The 17,848-nt window shown below is 41.1% G+C and overlaps 2 protein-coding genes and 1 non-coding gene across 6 annotated transcripts in view; 1 reads left to right on the top strand and 2 right to left on the bottom strand.

The window, feature by feature from the left end:
- fam169ab (family with sequence similarity 169 member Ab) overlaps window positions 1-3,712 on the top strand; it is a 56,743-nt gene extending 53,031 nt beyond the window's left edge. For all 4 annotated transcript variants that reach the window (XM_007905340.2, XM_042334722.1, XM_042334730.1 and 1 more), the window contains one exon: window positions 2,417-3,712. In XM_007905340.2, the coding sequence (XP_007903531.2) occupies window positions 2,417-2,452 (36 nt within the window). In that variant the 3' untranslated portion in view covers window positions 2,453-3,712. The remainder of the gene's footprint in view (window positions 1-2,416) is intronic.
- Window positions 3,713-6,373: 2,661 nt separating this feature from the next.
- On the bottom strand, window positions 6,374-17,822 carry nsa2 (NSA2 ribosome biogenesis homolog (S. cerevisiae)). The gene is given in 7 exon segments (NM_001292810.1): window positions 6,374-6,738; window positions 8,506-8,586; window positions 9,718-9,829; window positions 10,774-10,953; window positions 11,986-12,136; window positions 15,716-15,903; window positions 17,695-17,822. Coding segments are annotated over 7 exon segments (783 nt in total). The 5' UTR covers window positions 17,698-17,822; the 3' UTR covers window positions 6,374-6,670.
- On the bottom strand, window positions 14,684-14,824 carry LOC121850789. The gene has a single exon (XR_006085762.1). It is a non-coding gene; the product is annotated as a small nucleolar RNA SNORA15 (small nucleolar RNA).
- Window positions 17,823-17,848: the final 26 nt, after the last annotated feature.

Here is a 17,848-nt window from a genome sequence, read left to right as displayed (position 1 = left end):
GCGGCGAAGGCACTGGGGGATAGAGTTCCAGAGCCTCGGGGCTGAGAGGCTGAAGGCCCGACCACCGATGGTAGGGCGATTGGGGCGGGGGATGTGGAGCAGACCGGAGCCAGAGGAACGGAGGGTACGGGCAGGTAGGTAGGGGGATAGTAGGTCGGAGAGGTAGGAGGGAGCAAGGCCGTGAATGACCTTGTAGGTGAGGATGAGGATCTTGAAATCAATCCTCTGGGGGATGGGGAGCCAGTGGAGGAGAGCGAGGGTGGGAGTGATGTGGTCCGAAGCCTGGTGCGGGACAGTACACGAGCTGCAGAGTTCTGGATGACCTGCAGCTTGTGGAGGGAGGTGGCGGGAAGGCCGGCGAGGAGAGAGTTCCCATAGTCCAGCCTTGAGGTGATAAAGGAGTGGACCAGGGTTTCAGCAGCGTGAGGGGTGAGGTAGTGCCGTAGTCTGGCGATGTTCCGGAGGTGATGGAAGGCGGTGCCAGTTGTGGTGCGGATGTAAGGGAGAAAGGACAGCTCAGGGTCGAACAAAACGCCGAGGTTCCTGACTGGCTTTGAGAGGTGGAGAGTGCAGCCTTGGATGCTGATGGTGTCGGCGCCTGAGGTGCGGAGGCGCTGACGTGAGCCAATCAGGAGGGCCTCGGTTTTTCGCACGTTGAGCTGAAGAAAGTTGTCTCTCGTCCAGGACTCGATGTCGGACAGGCAGACTGTCAGGACATCGGTGCTCGTGGAGTTGAGAGTAGAGAGTAGAGGAGGAAAGTACAAGATGAGTTCCTTTGAAGTGCGATGACTTATGTGACTTATGTGACCAAACATGGCAATTAATCCATGCCACAAAATTAATGACCAAATGATCATCTCCACCCACACCCCTCTGCATTTGATGTCAGACTAAATGATGAGGTCAAGTACTGATATGGGACTCAGAGGTGAGAATGATACTGACTGAGTCGCACTATTTGTATCTTCTCATTGGTATCAAGATTAACTCTGTAAAAGCTTTGTAGCTTTTAACTCTTAAAATGTTTCACAGCTTCTAACTCTTAAAATGTTTCAGCACACAAAAAAATCCTAGTCAAATCCGACCTATAGTTCAGTACTGGAAATCAAACAATAAATCCTTGCTGTTGGTGATTTGGTTTCACAATGTCTGGAGCTGCCGACTACAACCGATCATGTCTGCCACATTCTTAAATTCATTTGGTGCTGAGACTGATGTTTGCTGTGGCCCGACTGCAGAACTGTCAATCATTACCATAAACCAACTCCTTTTTAATTTGTATCTGGACTGCCGTACTAATTTAGAATTACTGCAGGATAAATAACAATGGTAGACAGGATTAATTCAACCTGCAAGAGATAAGTTTTTTTTTAAAAAATGAAACTTTAATTATGAATGAAGCAAGTTGTTTTCCAAAATCATTCTTGGATCACTTCAAGTCTGAGTTGTAATGCGGCAATGAAAACACTCCAATTAATTGGGTGGTTTTAGAGGATAAGTCTGTCGGGTATATTCAGTGCAGTAATATAAAATAATCCTTGCCAAGGTATAGATCTTGTCATGTTTTAATGTCAATTACAGGTAATTAAGTGTAGTGACTGTGTAGGTAGTTCTTGTGGATAAACTGACTTTTGAACTGCATGAATTTTGAAATGATTAATGTGAATTGACAACTATTGGATACCAGAACCTAAAATAGCAGAAATAGTTGAACTATTTTATTCCCAAACAAGCTCTTTTCTTTAGCCTGATGGCATTACAGTAAAATCAGTGTACAACACGAGTGCTATCTATTGTGTTATTTAGCCACAAACTTTCTCTCTCATCACTGAAGACGTTTTATCTCTGCTTCACTCAAACATCCATTATTAATGCCCAAGACTCGGCCATAATGTTGACAGGCTATTTGACTGCAAGAATATCAGAGCCAAGCTTGGTCCCATCTTCACCATCACCCGTTTCCATGGATCTCTGCATAGCGATCAGGAGCAGAAACTTTGCCCCACACTGAATAGCACAGGCCAAGATTTGAAACTCCATTTCAGGTTTCTAAGGTCTGGTCCTGCCCTGGTCTGTGCCTTTACCCCTAAGCCATTGAGAGAGCATTTGTTGATGCAGTTCTCTAATCACCTTACACTGAACACAGCTAAGAGCGACTCCCAGAACTCTATTCATTTCTTTTTTCTTTCCCCAATAAAAAATGGAAGCATAGATTCCACCCCACACAAATAATTGCTGGCAAACTACCCTACACAAGTTAAAGATGTCTTGTAAACTATGGTTCAGCCAATACAGATTAAAATCTAAGAAAGGGACATTTTTTTTGTTTGCTAAGGGCAATTGAGAAAGTGCTACAGACCGTTCCCAGCTTGCTTTTTTCAATATAATTATAGCTCCTCATTTTGTCTCCTTGTAGGTCTATCACCCCCGTGCGGTCAAAAGAAAACGCTGAAAGGAAATCATTTATCAAGTTCGATGAAAATCTTATAAAGCATTTTCTAAGTTTCTGAGGTGAGAAGTTTGTGGCTGTGGAAAGGCAGTCATAAGATCAATCTCTGCTTTAAAGGTGCAGGGAATTATAACTTGTGTTGATGTTTTGTTTGTGGTTACAATGTGCAAAATTTGTATTCTTTCTGCTTCTTGAGTTTATAATTTCCAATTGGTTTTAGACTATTTGAGTTTTATTTCGTCACCACACCCCACCCCAAAAAAAGCTTTTTATATATCCCTGCTACCTGTTACATATATCCCTGCTACTAAATCCTCTGTCATCTCATTTCCAGTCGGTAGTGGAATGACAGATTTATGCTGCCTCAGGGGAAGCATCTGCTCTAAGGGGACCTAACTAGGATGTAACAGCGTAAGGTATCTCCAGTGTAAGAGATCTTGCTGTAATAGAGCATACTAACAAAGTGTATCACAAGACTGATGGCTGTGGGTGAGGGGATTCCCCCTAGATGTTCCTTTTCCTGCAGCAAAAAGGACCAACTGAAGGGACAGTTGTGCAGCCAGCTCTGGGGCTCCATGAATGCTGCCTTGACATTCGCTGGAAGATGGTAGACAAGCATTCATCGGGAATCTTTGCTGCCAGCGCCTTGGGATGTCCTCCTGACGTGAAAGGCGCTATACAAATGTAATTTGTTGTTGTGGGGACTCAGTATATAGGAAGCCAGGGTTCAAATCCCCATCCCAGCACTCTGTGCCACTGCACCAACACGAATGGTATTTAATATGCAGCACTAGTTAGCAGTAGTAAGTCTGACAAAGGGAACTGATAAGACCCATAAAATATAGTCTGATTGAATAATATTGCTTGCATTATGGATGCCTTGCAGCTGAATGCCATATTGTTTGCCACTTCATAATGGGTAAGCAAATTGGTTTCCTTGGCTTCTCAGAAAAATAGTTTTACTCCCAATATGTGTGCTATATTTAATTGTGCAAGTACAATGATATTGTCAGTCTTTGTTACTTAACAGTGACTATGCTGTAAGAATAACTAACGTGTTTCTGGGGACTAATTTGTGTGATCTTTTCACAAACAATTCCCAGGATGCAATATTAGGCTTTCCATCCACTAGGAAAGCAGGGCTGGTTGTTATGACCTGGGCAAATAGAAAAGTGCAGAAATATTTGCCAAAAAGTACAGGGAAATTTGACAATTTTTGTGGAAAATTGCAGGGAGTTGATTGGTGCTATTAAGGTACATTTTACTGCCAACCTTCATTTTTTCACTTCATTGATAAAACTAAAAATGAGAAAATAACACATTGTTATTAATTTCTTCTATAACAAAAACTGGGTGGGGCGGCATGGGACACCACCTGGAGATCCACCAAAAACCACAATCAGGACCAATGTCTTGACTGTGGGGCTACAGGAGTTCACCATCTCCTGCTTCTGGGGGCCCAGCACCACACACAGGCAGTGACCCAGAGAAAGGAACATGAACACAGACACAGAGAGACACACAAACACAGACACAGAGAGACACACGAACACAGACACAGAGAGACACACACACTCAGGCACAGAGAGATGCATATTCTCAGAGAGATACACACTCGGAGAGATCTACCTTCATAGACACTCAAACACACACACACACATAGAAGAGACGCACACAGACACATCTACAAACGCATACATACATACATACATACAACAACAAGATCACATTTGTATAGTACCTTTCATGTCGGGAGGACGTCCCATACAAAGGAGAGACAGACACACACACAGAGGAGACGCACTCAACAGTGGAGCTTTCGAGTGGAGTGAAGCCCATTTCCTGCTCGTGCCATACCCTGCACGTGTGTCTGGAGCTTCTCAGCCCACAGTTGCATTGGATAAACTGGCAGAAGCCCGGTTTATAGCAGATTCTGTGGAAAAATTGCGGCCGCACTTTTCCATTGGTCCAGGTTATGACCTTAGTCAGCTTGTCTGACCAGGCTATTAGTACAGACTCTTACAAAAAGCATTTTTTTTAAAATCAGTGAACTAATTCTCAGCTGTAATGGTAATTACCACATTTGTTGCAGTCCTTTTTATACACCCAGCTCCAAATTTTTACCGAGACTTTTAAAACATTCACCAAATCTATCCCAAGTCTGAAGTAATGGTGCTTTTCTGCTGTATTGTTTATAATCATCAAAATAAAAATGGCCATATTGTCATGATTTTCTGATCTTCAGTGAATTGTATATAAGCCTGACCACAAGATATAGAAGTGGTATTTTGCCTCTTAGCATTGAATATTTTGCTAAAGTGAGAGCATGGTGCAAATATTTTACTAAGTGCATTGTAGTGATACACACTAGTAGATCACGTACCCAAGCAAAAGGATATGGCAGACAGATATTGCACACTTACAAGGCATTTGTCCTTTTAAGAAAGGTGAAGAGTAAAAGACAATATATGCAAAGGTAGATGTATGAAAGGTTGGATATTGAATGTGTGTTTACATCACACATGAGCTTAGAGTTTTGCACAATTTTTTTTCTCCACTTATTTTTAACATCATATTTGACCTACTTCAGTTCGTAAAGTCCAGGAAGCATTCATGATCGTTTCATCCGGTGCTTTCTTCCATTTGAATTATTGACATTGTTATCCTCTGGAACCCTGTCCCTTCAATGTTGTGTTACAAGGCAGCATTAGCCATTACTTGGAACAGGTGATATTCAATGAACATTTATTCCTTCTATAGAAGCTTGCAAGTCCCAGTGAGGAAGCGAGGAAAAAAATGTACTTCCATCTCTGTGTTTCTATCAACCATCAACGAATGCATTTGCTCAACTCGTCCTGTGCTGCAGTTCTAGCACATGGCAACAAGTGCTTTTTCAGTTTAAAATGTGATCTGATATTGCTTGTGTAAATAATGTTTACATTATGTTGTTTGTGTAAATAATTAAGGACTAAAGCCCCTGAGTTACATCATTAGTTTCAAAAGCATCAAATCTAATTACAATAATTGCTTACTTTGTGAGAATACTTACTTATGAATTGCTTACTTATGTGTGAATCAGTAATAACAATTTGCCTTTCAAGCTGGAGAACTTAACACATTTTACAAGTGGAAGCCCAAGTAGGAATAAGATGAGGGAATGGTTATGGGCACAGCTTAGATGGATTTTGAAGGCAGAGGGAAGGGAACAAGGCAGTGTGATTTTAGAAGTTTCAAAGTGCACGAAAGCTTGTGATGATGGGGAAGAGGGCATAAAGCAGCACAGAAATGGTAGACAGTGACTGAGGAGTGGAGGTAGAATATTGCACTATTGTGGGGCAAAGTCATGGGGTAGTTGGGCAAGGAATAGGATCCTGAAGTTGATCCAGTGGGGCTATGGAGCCAGCTGACAAGGAAGGGCTTACAGTCTGGTGCAGGAAAGAAATATGGCTAGAGTTCTGGATGATCTACAGCTTTTGTATTGGGGGTGAAACTGGCACAGGCAGATAAAGGAAAGCAGACTTGGTCAGAGGCCAGAAAAAAGACAAGAGTAGATTTGAAAGAAGGCTGAGGTTTCTCAGGCTCTATGGGCTTTAGTGGATCCAGTTAGACTTGAAGAAGCGCTTATAGGAATTGAGCAAAATAACCTGAGTTTTGTTTACACTGAGTCAGAGAAAGTTGAGGCTTATCCAGGACTTGTTCAGCAGATTGCCTTTCTGACAACAGTGGTCTTGGAGTTGTGGGTACAGGCAGAAAGGTGGAGTTGGAGAAGTATAGGCTTCAGATTTCACCGCTATCCACCTTCACTTAAGTCAGGAGTGCTGTCCCAAATCACAAATTTGGCAATACAAAAAGCTATATTGAGGCTGTGCCAGTTGTTTGCTTATTACAAGCTATACGTCTGACACACTAAAAACAAGTCAGAATAATCTGAAAACTGGTTCAGTTTATTGTCTCGGCCTTCAGCATGATGTTATTTGATAAAGAAATTAAACGAATACATTAAGGCTATACAAAATGCTGTAAATTCCTGGACCCACACCCATTATAGCACAAATACTATTAAGTATTTCTTATGGTCCAGTCATTACTCTTCCACAGGAAGGTTGGCATCTTGCATAAGGTCAAAATTCAGCTTTCAAAATCCATCCCTGGAGAATAACATTACAAATTAAAAATCCAGTCTGTTTATTGTTCATGGTACAGTTCTGTGTCCTGATGATTTTAAACAAGCAGAACTGCATTAATGCAGCCGTCGTTTTCAGGGTTATTGGTCACTTGAGCAAATTTACCTGAGGAAGAAGAGGAAACATCAGTTTGGTTCTTGGACACTCTAGTTTCACAACAGCACTTTACACAAAAACAGCCAAGTGTTATGCTATTAATATAACTTACAATATTATTTTTGGCAGATTCAATACATGATGTTTAGCAGAAAGCTAATCAGTTCCCTGAAGTGTTTGTAGACTGTTGAACATTGAAGCCATTAAATTTCAGTTGATTTTGAACAAATATAAACCAGCAGGAAGAGCATATTCCCAGTCTCTATAGGCTAAAACATTTTCCAACGTTTTGAATGGAACTACAACTAAACAGGAACCACACAAGGAAAAAGTGCAACAGCACTAGGGAATGGTTTAAGTTAGTACAGTGGAGGTTACACTTGGAAGCACGACACTCCACTTCTGTGATGAGGGCAATATTTATGTTTTCATCAAGTCGGACTCAAACGTATTGCATTACCAGGAAGCACGTTTCTACTTGTACAGCTGGAATAGCAAGAAATGAGTTTAGCAAAAAGCAAAAGATTAGCAAAAAAAACACAGTACTCCAGGAAGCAATTTACATCTGAAGGAATTCTTATTTTAAAATAAGGAGTGTGTGATTTGTTCAGGTTGGTGCTAGCCGAGAGACAAGCAATAATCTGATGAATAAACAAATTTATCCATGAATACACACCAACCTCCAGTGGGATGTCTGGAGTACAATTAAGAGGGATCAGGTCCCTGTAACGGTCTCTAGTATTCATACAACTGAAGCTCAGTCTATGTCTATGGAGACTTGTGCCCATATTCAGAAATGGAGGATATTTCTGATTCTTTAATACGCATCAGATTAAAATGATGGAAGCACACGATTTACCATATCACGTTCAAACTAAGATCGTCAACTGACCTTCCCAGTCAGTGAACAAATGATTGATTATTTTAATGTCAACAGAGGACACTGTAAATGTAGTGTGAAAAATAACAATTTACTCTTCTAGAGAACAAATGTTCTTGTCTCTTCAGCAAAACAGCTGACAGTATTTACACAGCTGAGAAAGGTGACCTGGTGGGTAGCAGTTTAGCACAAGCATAGTGCTGACAACCTCCCACCCCACCACCTCCTGAATCCCAGTATTGAGAGGTGAAGGTGATGTTCAAAGGTCATTAACACCAGACCGTTCTTTCATTCAATATTTCTTTAAGGGACGGGCAAAGAGAGAAAGAATTAAAATAGGATTATCCACAAACGTATTTTTGGTATTTAAAAATACCCAAACATTTTAAATACAGCACAGCAAAAATACTGAGACCAGACATAAAGCAAAAAATTAGAATAGGGGTAGCAATCCTGTTTCAAATGACTAGCTATCCAAGCGAATGACTCAAATGGATCTTAGCAGGCCAAAATACAAGAAACAAGTGATGCTAGGTATCTATAGACCTTTTGTCAATCCTCAGGAAGCCAGCAATCTGTGACCGAAGAGCCTTGAAGGCAGTAATAGAAATGTGAATTGAGAGCATTGCAATAATCTGTCCGGGGAACACATTCATTTACAAACCCTAGTTCTGCCTCATCAATATTTGAGATTTTAAATCAACAAATGAAACTTTTCAAGATGAGCTACCATCTGGAAAAATTATCGTCAGTGGCAGAAACCTTAACAGAAATTGTAATCCTTTAATTGCTGGAAGTTAATTTACGGCCAAGACATGACTGGGTTTGCAGAGTTCAGCTACAGTATTAAAGTGAGACAACAGTACAAGGTTTAAAATGAGTTGTACATTACTCACCCCAAACAACTTTGCCTCCTTGTGTGACTAGGCCAAGCTCACTTACGTTCACTTCTATGACAGAACCTTTGGTAATAACACCTATAGGCAGAGAAATAAACATTGAGAAACTCAGGTAATGTCTGAGATGGAGATTAATAACCAAGGGGAAATCCCTCCTTGCTTGACTTTGACCTTCAACTGTCTGAAACAGCCTTGAACACATACACAATTGCTTCTATGTAAACAGAGATATGTCATAGAGATATGATCTGCACCGTAGAAACAGATAAGACATCTCGTTTTGTGGACCTCCTTAACCTAACTGAATTAAATTCTAAATTTCAGTCACAACTGTAAAATGCACATTTTTTCTTCTTACGATTTGCTATAGGCTTTTACTGTACACATTACTAAGTAAACCACCTAAATCTGGAACAAATGTGCAGTCATTTGTCAATGAATTTCAGTTTGATTTAAATAAATTTAAATAATGGCTTCACAGATGGAGAATTTAAAAGTAGCACTTTGAACAAGGGAGACTGGATCCTTAAAATAATAGATCCTTACGTCTTAAATCTGTTTTTTCCCCACTAAACATTTAACCACAGTCGAATGGTGTTTATCCACTTCTGTCTATTAACATAGGTCTTCCAAGTAGAAGTTGAACATGGGGCTTTCAAGACACTGCCAAAATACTGATGTGCTTACATACAAAGCTGTAGTGCAAGGTTTCTATGGATGCGTGAATGAGGCTGCACAATACTAACAACCATGCACATAACTTTGCACATATTGCACCAGCAGTGAAAGCAAGCACTGCAGCTGATTTATATTTCAAGTGATGTCCACATCATTAATTTATCTGCAAAGACGTCTGTGCAGGGAATTGTCACTTTACTCTAGCATAACAGTTGTCAATCGGCTGTGATTTTAAAAAAATTGCAAGGGATTTCAACCTTTATAGTCTGCTTCTTTCTGGCTATAAACATTAATAAATACCTCTTTAGAAACAATTTAGCTGAGCATTAGTCTGATTTCAAGAAAACTACCTCTTCAGAATTAAAAATGTACATATCTCCTAATCAATTCATCACATGTTGCAGTTACCTGGTAAAACATTAGCATGAATTTTCAGAAAGGCTGTTTTCCAGTCAATCTTTCTCACAAAGCCTGGTTATACACAAGAATTAATTTTATTGATTAGGCATCTCTGTTTAATAGTTACTTTACCTAATGTTGTATATAAAGGCGATGATGGGTTCTTCTTTACGGCAAGGATGGGTAAACAGAATGTTGCTTTCAGTTCGGGATGGGTAACGTGCGCCTTCTTAAAACGTAAACCCTAAAACAAAGTACAACTGTTTATCATTCCAGTTTTACAGCAAAGGAGCCCCAACCGAGACAAAAAAAGTTTCTCTAATGTGAAGCAATGTTACTGGATTACAAGAAGTAAGAGTGACCTCGTCCTCTACCCTCCCCACTTCCCCCTCATCAGGCTCAGCCACTGTTAAGTGCTCAGAGACCCTGCCCCGCATGAATATAAATGCAAGTTGTTGGACATGCTATTTCAAGTAACTTTGGGATGGAGAATATACTGTGAATTAGCCGATTACTATAACATACATCAATCACACAATTCTGTGAACGGATTACTGGAACATATAATTGTCATGTATGGACAAGTAGCTTCATAAGCAGACGTGAAAAGTTTTGTCTAAAACACGTGAGAGATATCAGCCTGGATCTGGCTGCCTGTTACGGTCACTCTGATTTCTTGAATCAGAAGGTTGTGGGTTCAAGCCCATGTCAGGACTTTGGCCTCAAGAGTCTTGGCTGACACTCCAGCGCAGTGCTGGAGAAGCACTATATTGTCATTAAACTGAGTCTGCTTGTTGAGGTGGCATAAAAGATCGTGTGGTACCATTCAAAAAGGGAGATTCTCCCAGTGTCCTGGCAATAATCACCCAGGTAAAAAAAAATTGGTCACTTCATGTTCATTTGTGAGATGCTGATGTGTGCGAATTGGAAGCCATGTTCACCTACAAATACACAGTTGCAACATTTACAGAAAATCCTGGGAAGATGTTTCAAAATAAAAGCAAATACAAATATTATTACTGTTAAGAAACAGACTGGATAATATTTAATTAGGGTTTTACTGCCCATTTCTAGAATAGCATCTTCATATCAATACTTAGCAAAATCATCTAATTCAGTGTACAAATTCAAAAGTACCAAACCAAAGCGAACATGAAATCCCTTCTTCAAAGAAAGTCTGTAACTCACCATAGGCCTAATGAATCTTTCATATTTGGGTGGTTTCCGAGTGAATCCATCACCAACAAAGCAGACTTTAGTGACCATTCTCTTCCAGGCCTTCTTTCTCCTCTTTCCCGTTCGGATAACTTTCAATACCTCAGTTTCACCTTGGGCACGGACTTTGGGCAGCGGGACTTCCCATTTACCCTGCCAAGGAATGATTCACAATTTCAAATTAGCACTGCAACTCTATAAAGTACCTTAAAAAGTACAATTACATTTTATGAAACTTTTTCACAAAGAGCAATGTGTTCCCTTCCCTAATAAAACTGTCCTCCTCAACACTTTTTAAAATATTTGTAATATGTTACAGAATACATCCTCTTTCCACTCACACAATTGGGCAATGTCAGTCTTTATTCGTGGAGAGTAAAGAAAACATTGACCAGTTATTCATACAGAAAATCAAACTTCCCCACGGTTTACATTAGTACACCACAAGTGCGACACCCACAGAGATCAAGAAGGTTTCAGCTTCAATCCCTCCTATGTGTATAGCTAGCTCATATCAGCTAAAACAATGGTAATAATCCTTGAGGCAAGGAAAAAAAGGATTAAAAATGTCTACACTTCTCAGTGATCCACAAAGGGCAATTTGTGCGGGCTTCAGCTCTGGACAAATTCTGACTCGCCCACTGACATTGCTCACATATAAAGAATGGCCACTTGGACAAGGCCCAGAAGGTTGTAACACCAGTAGAGAAGGTAAGTGAAATGTCAGAGAGTGAAAAAAAATGGGAGATTGTTCAATGGTGCTGTATCAGCGGTCGTGGAAACTTTTCATCTACAATATCGCACCACAGCATGACAGTGTCTCGCATAAAGACAGAGAAAAATTGGGATCGAGGTGAAATGCTTTCTTTTGGGTGTCTTTTCTTGGATTTTTGTCAGATGAGCAAACAGCACAGTAATGCGTTGTTTTTCAAACACCATTCAGCCCAATTCCCTGTACCATTTTATGTCACTCTTCAAATATCTATCCATTTTCATATAAATGTTATGACCCCAGCCTCAATAGCCACTTGTACAAAGTATTCCACATTCTAAGAACTATCTAATGAACATCACTATAAACCCAACATCACTTACTAATGTTTGTATTCCTTCCAAAGGAACAAGTTACCCTCTCAAAAGGCACCTTTAGCACTTATGCAAGAATCTTTCTATTTCTTGACTTACAGCTTTCTCTTTTCTCTTTTGCTTGATCATGTTGGAGAGAACTTTAGCCCGGGATTGGCCCTCTCTGTCAAGCAGATATGGTGGAACGGCTCCTTTGGGTGTGTTATCATCATTCTTCTTTTTTGTGTTTCTCTGTTCATGCATCTTGATGCTGCAGGGATCAAATGAGCAATGAAAACTTAGAATTCATGAGAAATTATTTTGCATTCCTTGTAATTTTCTAAAAAAATATATTTGCCGCTCTTCCTTTGCAAACCATACGTTCTTGAGATCCTTCTTACGCGATGGAGCCACAAGGCCATTAAAATCCCAAACCAAGTACCAGTGAACTTACTATTACAGAATGAAAATCTTAATTGTGGGAGTAAAGCTCTCAGCCAAAGAATTTAATTCTACTGCTGAAAGCACAGGTTTTTTTCTTAAAAAGAGACTGTCTTAATGAAGCATTGTTTTTACTTCTGGCGAGGGAAAACAGCTGAGCATTGTGCAATAGTGCTGTTTTCACTACACAATGACAACAGTTTTCTCAAAATCATTACCAGCAACAACACAGGATGTACCACTCCACCTCTAATCTCACTCTTTGTGTCACACACGAGCAATGGCTATGCAAATGAAAACGCGACCTGCTCTCAAGGGGTTCAATCAATGCTGCTCTGAAACCAACCAATATGTACAAAATACTATGTCTGACTCTCCTCTGCCAAGCTCAAATCCCATTATTATTTGGTCCATTATTTTACTGCTGAAAGCGGTTTGTCATAACCATCCTTCAAGTAGAATTTATTGTTCTGTATTCCCTTTCCTTCACCAGTTCTTTCTTTACTTCTTCTGAATGCAGGAAACCTTGCAATTGAGTGTGAACCTCTAGTATCTGAATTTGGTGCCTGTACATTGGATAAATAGGTTAACAATTGCTGAGACTACCACAGCCGAGCCCTGCTTGTTCCTAGTGTCCAAACATACACATTTTCCCTAGAGAAGTGAAAAGTAATTACAACAACAACAACTTGGATTTATATAGCGCCCTCCACACCGGACGGCGCCTCAGAGCGCTTCACAGTAACGGATCCCGGGGCCGAGCCAGGGGGAGGGCGAGGAAGGTGACCAAAGGCGCGGTCGAAAAGAAAAGTCCTCAGCCGAGACCTGAAAATAGGAAGAGAGGGGGTGAGGTGAAGGGAGTGAGGAAGGCGGAGTCTGACACTGAGCCAGGAGGAGAGTGGATTGTAAGCACGATCACAAAAGAAGGTTTTTAAAGTGTGGAGGGAGGCGACAAGGCGGAGGGATTGAGGGAGAAAGTTCCAGAGTTTCGGGGCATAGTGACTGATTGAAATGTGGCCTAAATATGGATTCCAACTATTCATTGAGCGATTTTTAAAAAAGTTTCTAAAATGAAGAATGAAGTTGAAACTAATCACCTCAGTTGGTGTAAACATTTTTATACAATTTAATACTGCTAGCTATGGCCTCCTGACAAGCCTTCTGTGCCAGGGTCACCTGGCTTTTAAAGCTGGTTTATATTAATCTTTGAATTTGATAATAACACTATCATGTCGCTGAGATATCTGAAAGTGCTTCACAGGATATATTCCAAAGTGGATTGACTGTATTTTGTGGGCGAAACGTATATATAGACTTTATATTCAACTACTGCATGTTATTTAATGATCTCAAGAACCTGAGAGATTTATAACACACTGTAACAGAACTAAACTGATGAGGTAATTAAAAAAAATTGTCTTGCCAGGTATTCCCCATATAATCATGTGTGCTAGCAATTTCTATGGAAAATCTGTATTCCATAGAGAATTATTTGTATGCTCCCCATCCCTCAGAGAATTGAGTAGAAAGCCCTCGTTCTCACCTTCAAAGCCTTCCAGGGTTTTTCTCCCCACTACGTCTCCGACCTCCTAACCCCATATCAACGCTGTCCACTCCCTCCGTTTGGCTGACATCGGGCTGCTTCAGGTCCCCCACACTTCCTGCCCCACCATTGGTGGTTGGGCATTCAGCATCTCTGCCCCCACACACCAGAACTCTATCCTGCAATCCCTCCAACTCACCCCTCTCTTGCCTCCTTCAAGTCCCGTCTAAAAACCTTCCTCTTCGGCCGTACTTCGGCAACGCTTCCACCCCAACCCCTGACCCCAGCTTGGATCCAACAAACTCCAACTCGGGTCCAAAAAACCCTGACCCTCCAGGGCATCTTTCTGACGTGAATGGCGCTATACAAGTGTAATTTCTTGTTATTCAGCACTCTGCTGCCTGAGTACTTACCCAGACCAAACTCTGTACCTCCATCTCACCAGTTCTGACCAGACTCCACTGGCTCCCCATTACTGAATGGATTAATTTCAAGATCCTTACACTCGTGTTCAAATCCCTTCACTCCCTGGCACCTCCCTATCTCTCTTGACCTCCTCACTCCCCAATCCACCACCCGCTTGACTGGCACCAGCCTCCATTCCACCATTAGAGGTTGCGCTTTCAGCCACTATGCCCGGAAACTATGGAACACTCTCCCTCAATCCCTCCGCCTTGCCCCCTCTCTCTTCTTTTTCAAGTCCAGCCTGAAAACCCTCATTTTTGACTGTGCTTATGTTCACCTGCCTGCTGGCTCGGAGTCAGACTATGCCACTGTTAAGCACTCTGAGATGCTACTCTGCGTGGAGAACGCTACATAAGTGCAAGTTATTATTATTGTATTCACTCTATGAACAATTCTGCCAACTGTGCTATGGCAGGACATGGCATTATAGATGTTTAGAGTGAGCATACTGTAGCATGATGTCTGACTGTATTAACTATAGCAAGAAGCTAACACAGAATTCGGTCATGCCTTGAGCCATAAATTTGTTGCTTATTCCTACCTCAACAAAAGGCCAGTGTAAGCAGTGATTAATAGGTTGCTGCAGATTCACATTATTTCTAATATCTATTTCTAAGTTATTAGGTGCTACAAGCTACTTTTATAAACACTTCAGTCTTACAACGTACAATGAAGCGTTAGCCCAACTGAATTTCTTGTCATACATTTTCTAGTACAGACCTTAGCTTAATGAAAACAAGTCTCTGCTGTATTTATATTTGAAGCCCACGCAATCTTCAAACATTTAGACTCTTCAGTTAGGAAAGGAAATCCTCACAATATTAGAACAGGGAGATTTTAAAATGATACAAGTTCTCATTTCCAAAAATATGACGTGATCAAAAGTAGCTGGTATACGCAAATACAATTGAGCCCATTATAACATGATAGTTAGGGATCCTTAAAATCCCAAACAGTGTTACAAGGTACATGATTGTTGGTCAATACAGAGAAAGCCAGCTGCCTTTAAAACACTGGCTGGTTTTTTGCACACTAAAAAGGGGAGCTTTATGGATTTTTTGGTAAGTAAATGTCAGGGTCCACATTCCATTCTGCTACAAGCATACCAATGTTATAATGAAGTTTCTTATACCGTATTGTTATACGTTTCTACCATATTTTCAGTAACTGATTTGTCACAGAAATGTTGTCAACTGGATTCAACAGTGCCATTTTCATGTATACTGATGTGAGGCACTGATTTGTTGGTAAGACAACTACATGCACCATTATATGTAAAGAGGGCACTTAGTGCACAGCCTGTATAAGACAGGCACAGGGATTTCTCCGCAGGTTTGCTCTTCTGATTCCTAAATAGTCAGAAAGATGTCCTAAAGGTACATGGTTTAGATTAACACTCACGTCTTCTTCATCTGTATTTTTTCTGCATGACGCTGTTTATGGTAGAGTTTGGCCTTCAGACCAATCATTTTCTTGGCCTTATGTGAGCGTTCATGCGCCTCACGGCTCTCCTTCTTCCTCTTCTTCTCATGGTAGTCCAAACGATAACCATATCGCTTACGATGTAACTCAATATATTCGTTCTGTGGCTGTAAAAAAAACACAAATGCATTTCAGTACATTTCTTATGTTAAAGATTGAGTTTTACAATATTCATGGTTTTATTTTGCAGGAAATATAGTTGTAATAACAGTTCAAATTTGGAACAGCAAGTTATATTGAATATTACTCACTTATTTATCTACTTGTACACATTTCCTTTGAACTACGTAGACCTGATTGACTGATCTTTTGTAGAAATACAGACCTCTACAGGTTACCATCCTGAATGATTATGGAAGTGAGAAAGAAATTTACATTTCAATTTGAATACAAGTATAACATAAGGCTAAATGCTTACTTTGCACCCAGTTTCCAATTTGCACAACACTAATTCACATTGCAGCTGCTAATGCAAGGACCATGTTTAAGGACTATTTCAACACAAAAATTTAGTCAAATTAAAAAAAACAAAGATCAGAGTTAAAAACTGAATTCAAAAACCGAGCAAAATTACCAAAAGGCAAAAAGAGAAATTGGGGCTACTCACTAACGAACTCTTTAAAAGAAATTAGCTGATCATTTGAAGTTGAACGACTAAAAGAGTATGAAATAAGCATGATTGGCTTATAAAACCTTGTGATATGTATATATATATATATAGCTTTGTACAGAGCCTCACTCACTCCACAATGAGCCTACCTACCACCTGTTTGTTCTGGTGGATGTTAAAGATCCTATGGCACTATTGGAAAGAGAAGGGAGTTTCCACCAGTGTCCTGGCCAACAATCCCCCACACCGTTTTGTGGGTGTGGGACCTTGCGGTGCACAGACCGACTGTCGCAATAGTTTACGAAACACAGTGAGTGCACTTTAGTGGGGTGTCTGGTTTCTGGGGACAGTGCCCAGATGAGGTATTGTGTCCCTGGGGCCAAATTCGCCCTGTGTTAATAATAATAATAATAATTATAATCCTTGCATTTGATAAAGCGCTTTTCACGTTGGGAGGACGTCCCAAAGCGCTTCACAGAACACACTGTGAAGTATTTTTTAAGAATAATTTGTGTTGAGTTCAGCAACAGACTGAGCCAGAACAATTCAACTCGAAAACAGAGACACTCGTCAGAGAAACACGGCCATTATAATAATAATAATAATAATCCTTGCATTTGATATAGCGCTTTTCACGTCAGGAGGACGTCCCAAAGCGCTTCACAGAACACACTGTAAAGTGAATTGACTGTATATTTGTGGGCGAACGCGGCAGCCAATTGCGCACAGCAATGTCCCACAAACAGTCGTAGATTGAAAATGACCAATTTATTATTGTTTTGTTTTGGAGGGATTATTATTAGGCTCTGTGTGGAGTAAGGAAACTTGCCCAAGGTTTCGCCCTGACCTGCCTGGAATTGAACTCAGGTCTCTCACTTGCAAAGCGAGTGCTCTAACAACTGAGCTACAGGACTCCATTAGCCCACCAAGCTTCCCCAGCACAGTACCTGACAGCCTCAGGGATTGTGGGGAGCTTCAGCTCCATTTTGTTTTCACACACACACACACACACACACGTGCCCCCGGATTTGGTTCACAAAAATATGGACACCCCCTCCACTCCCCCACTCCCGGGGTAAATCCTGTAAAAGCGCTTGGACTCGTCTGGAAGACGTGGGTGAGGTTCTATGTCACACAGAATGTAATATAACGGTTATTATCATCGCTGCCCCTCGGGGCCCAGCTCGAGCCCACAGGGCCGGGCTTCCTCCCACAGCTGAGCCTGGGCCGCGGGCCTGACTGACTGACTGACCGACCCCCTTCCTCACTCACTCACTCACTCACTCACCATGACGGCGGCTGTGTGTGGCTCTCAGGCTGGGGCTGACGCGGGCTGAGGTCGGGGTGGTGGGGGGGTGTCCGTGTCCGCCGCTCGGTTGTTCCTCTCAGAGACACGCCGCCATATTGGGCGGAAAGAAACCAAGGAGCGCGCGACTGGGACA

The sequence above is a fragment of the Callorhinchus milii genome, unplaced genomic scaffold (assembly GCF_018977255.1).
Source record: "Callorhinchus milii isolate IMCB2004 unplaced genomic scaffold, IMCB_Cmil_1.0 Scaffold1, whole genome shotgun sequence".
Classification (NCBI taxonomy): domain Eukaryota; kingdom Metazoa; phylum Chordata; class Chondrichthyes; order Chimaeriformes; family Callorhinchidae; genus Callorhinchus; species Callorhinchus milii.
This window is presented reverse-complemented; position numbering and strand designations above follow the sequence as displayed.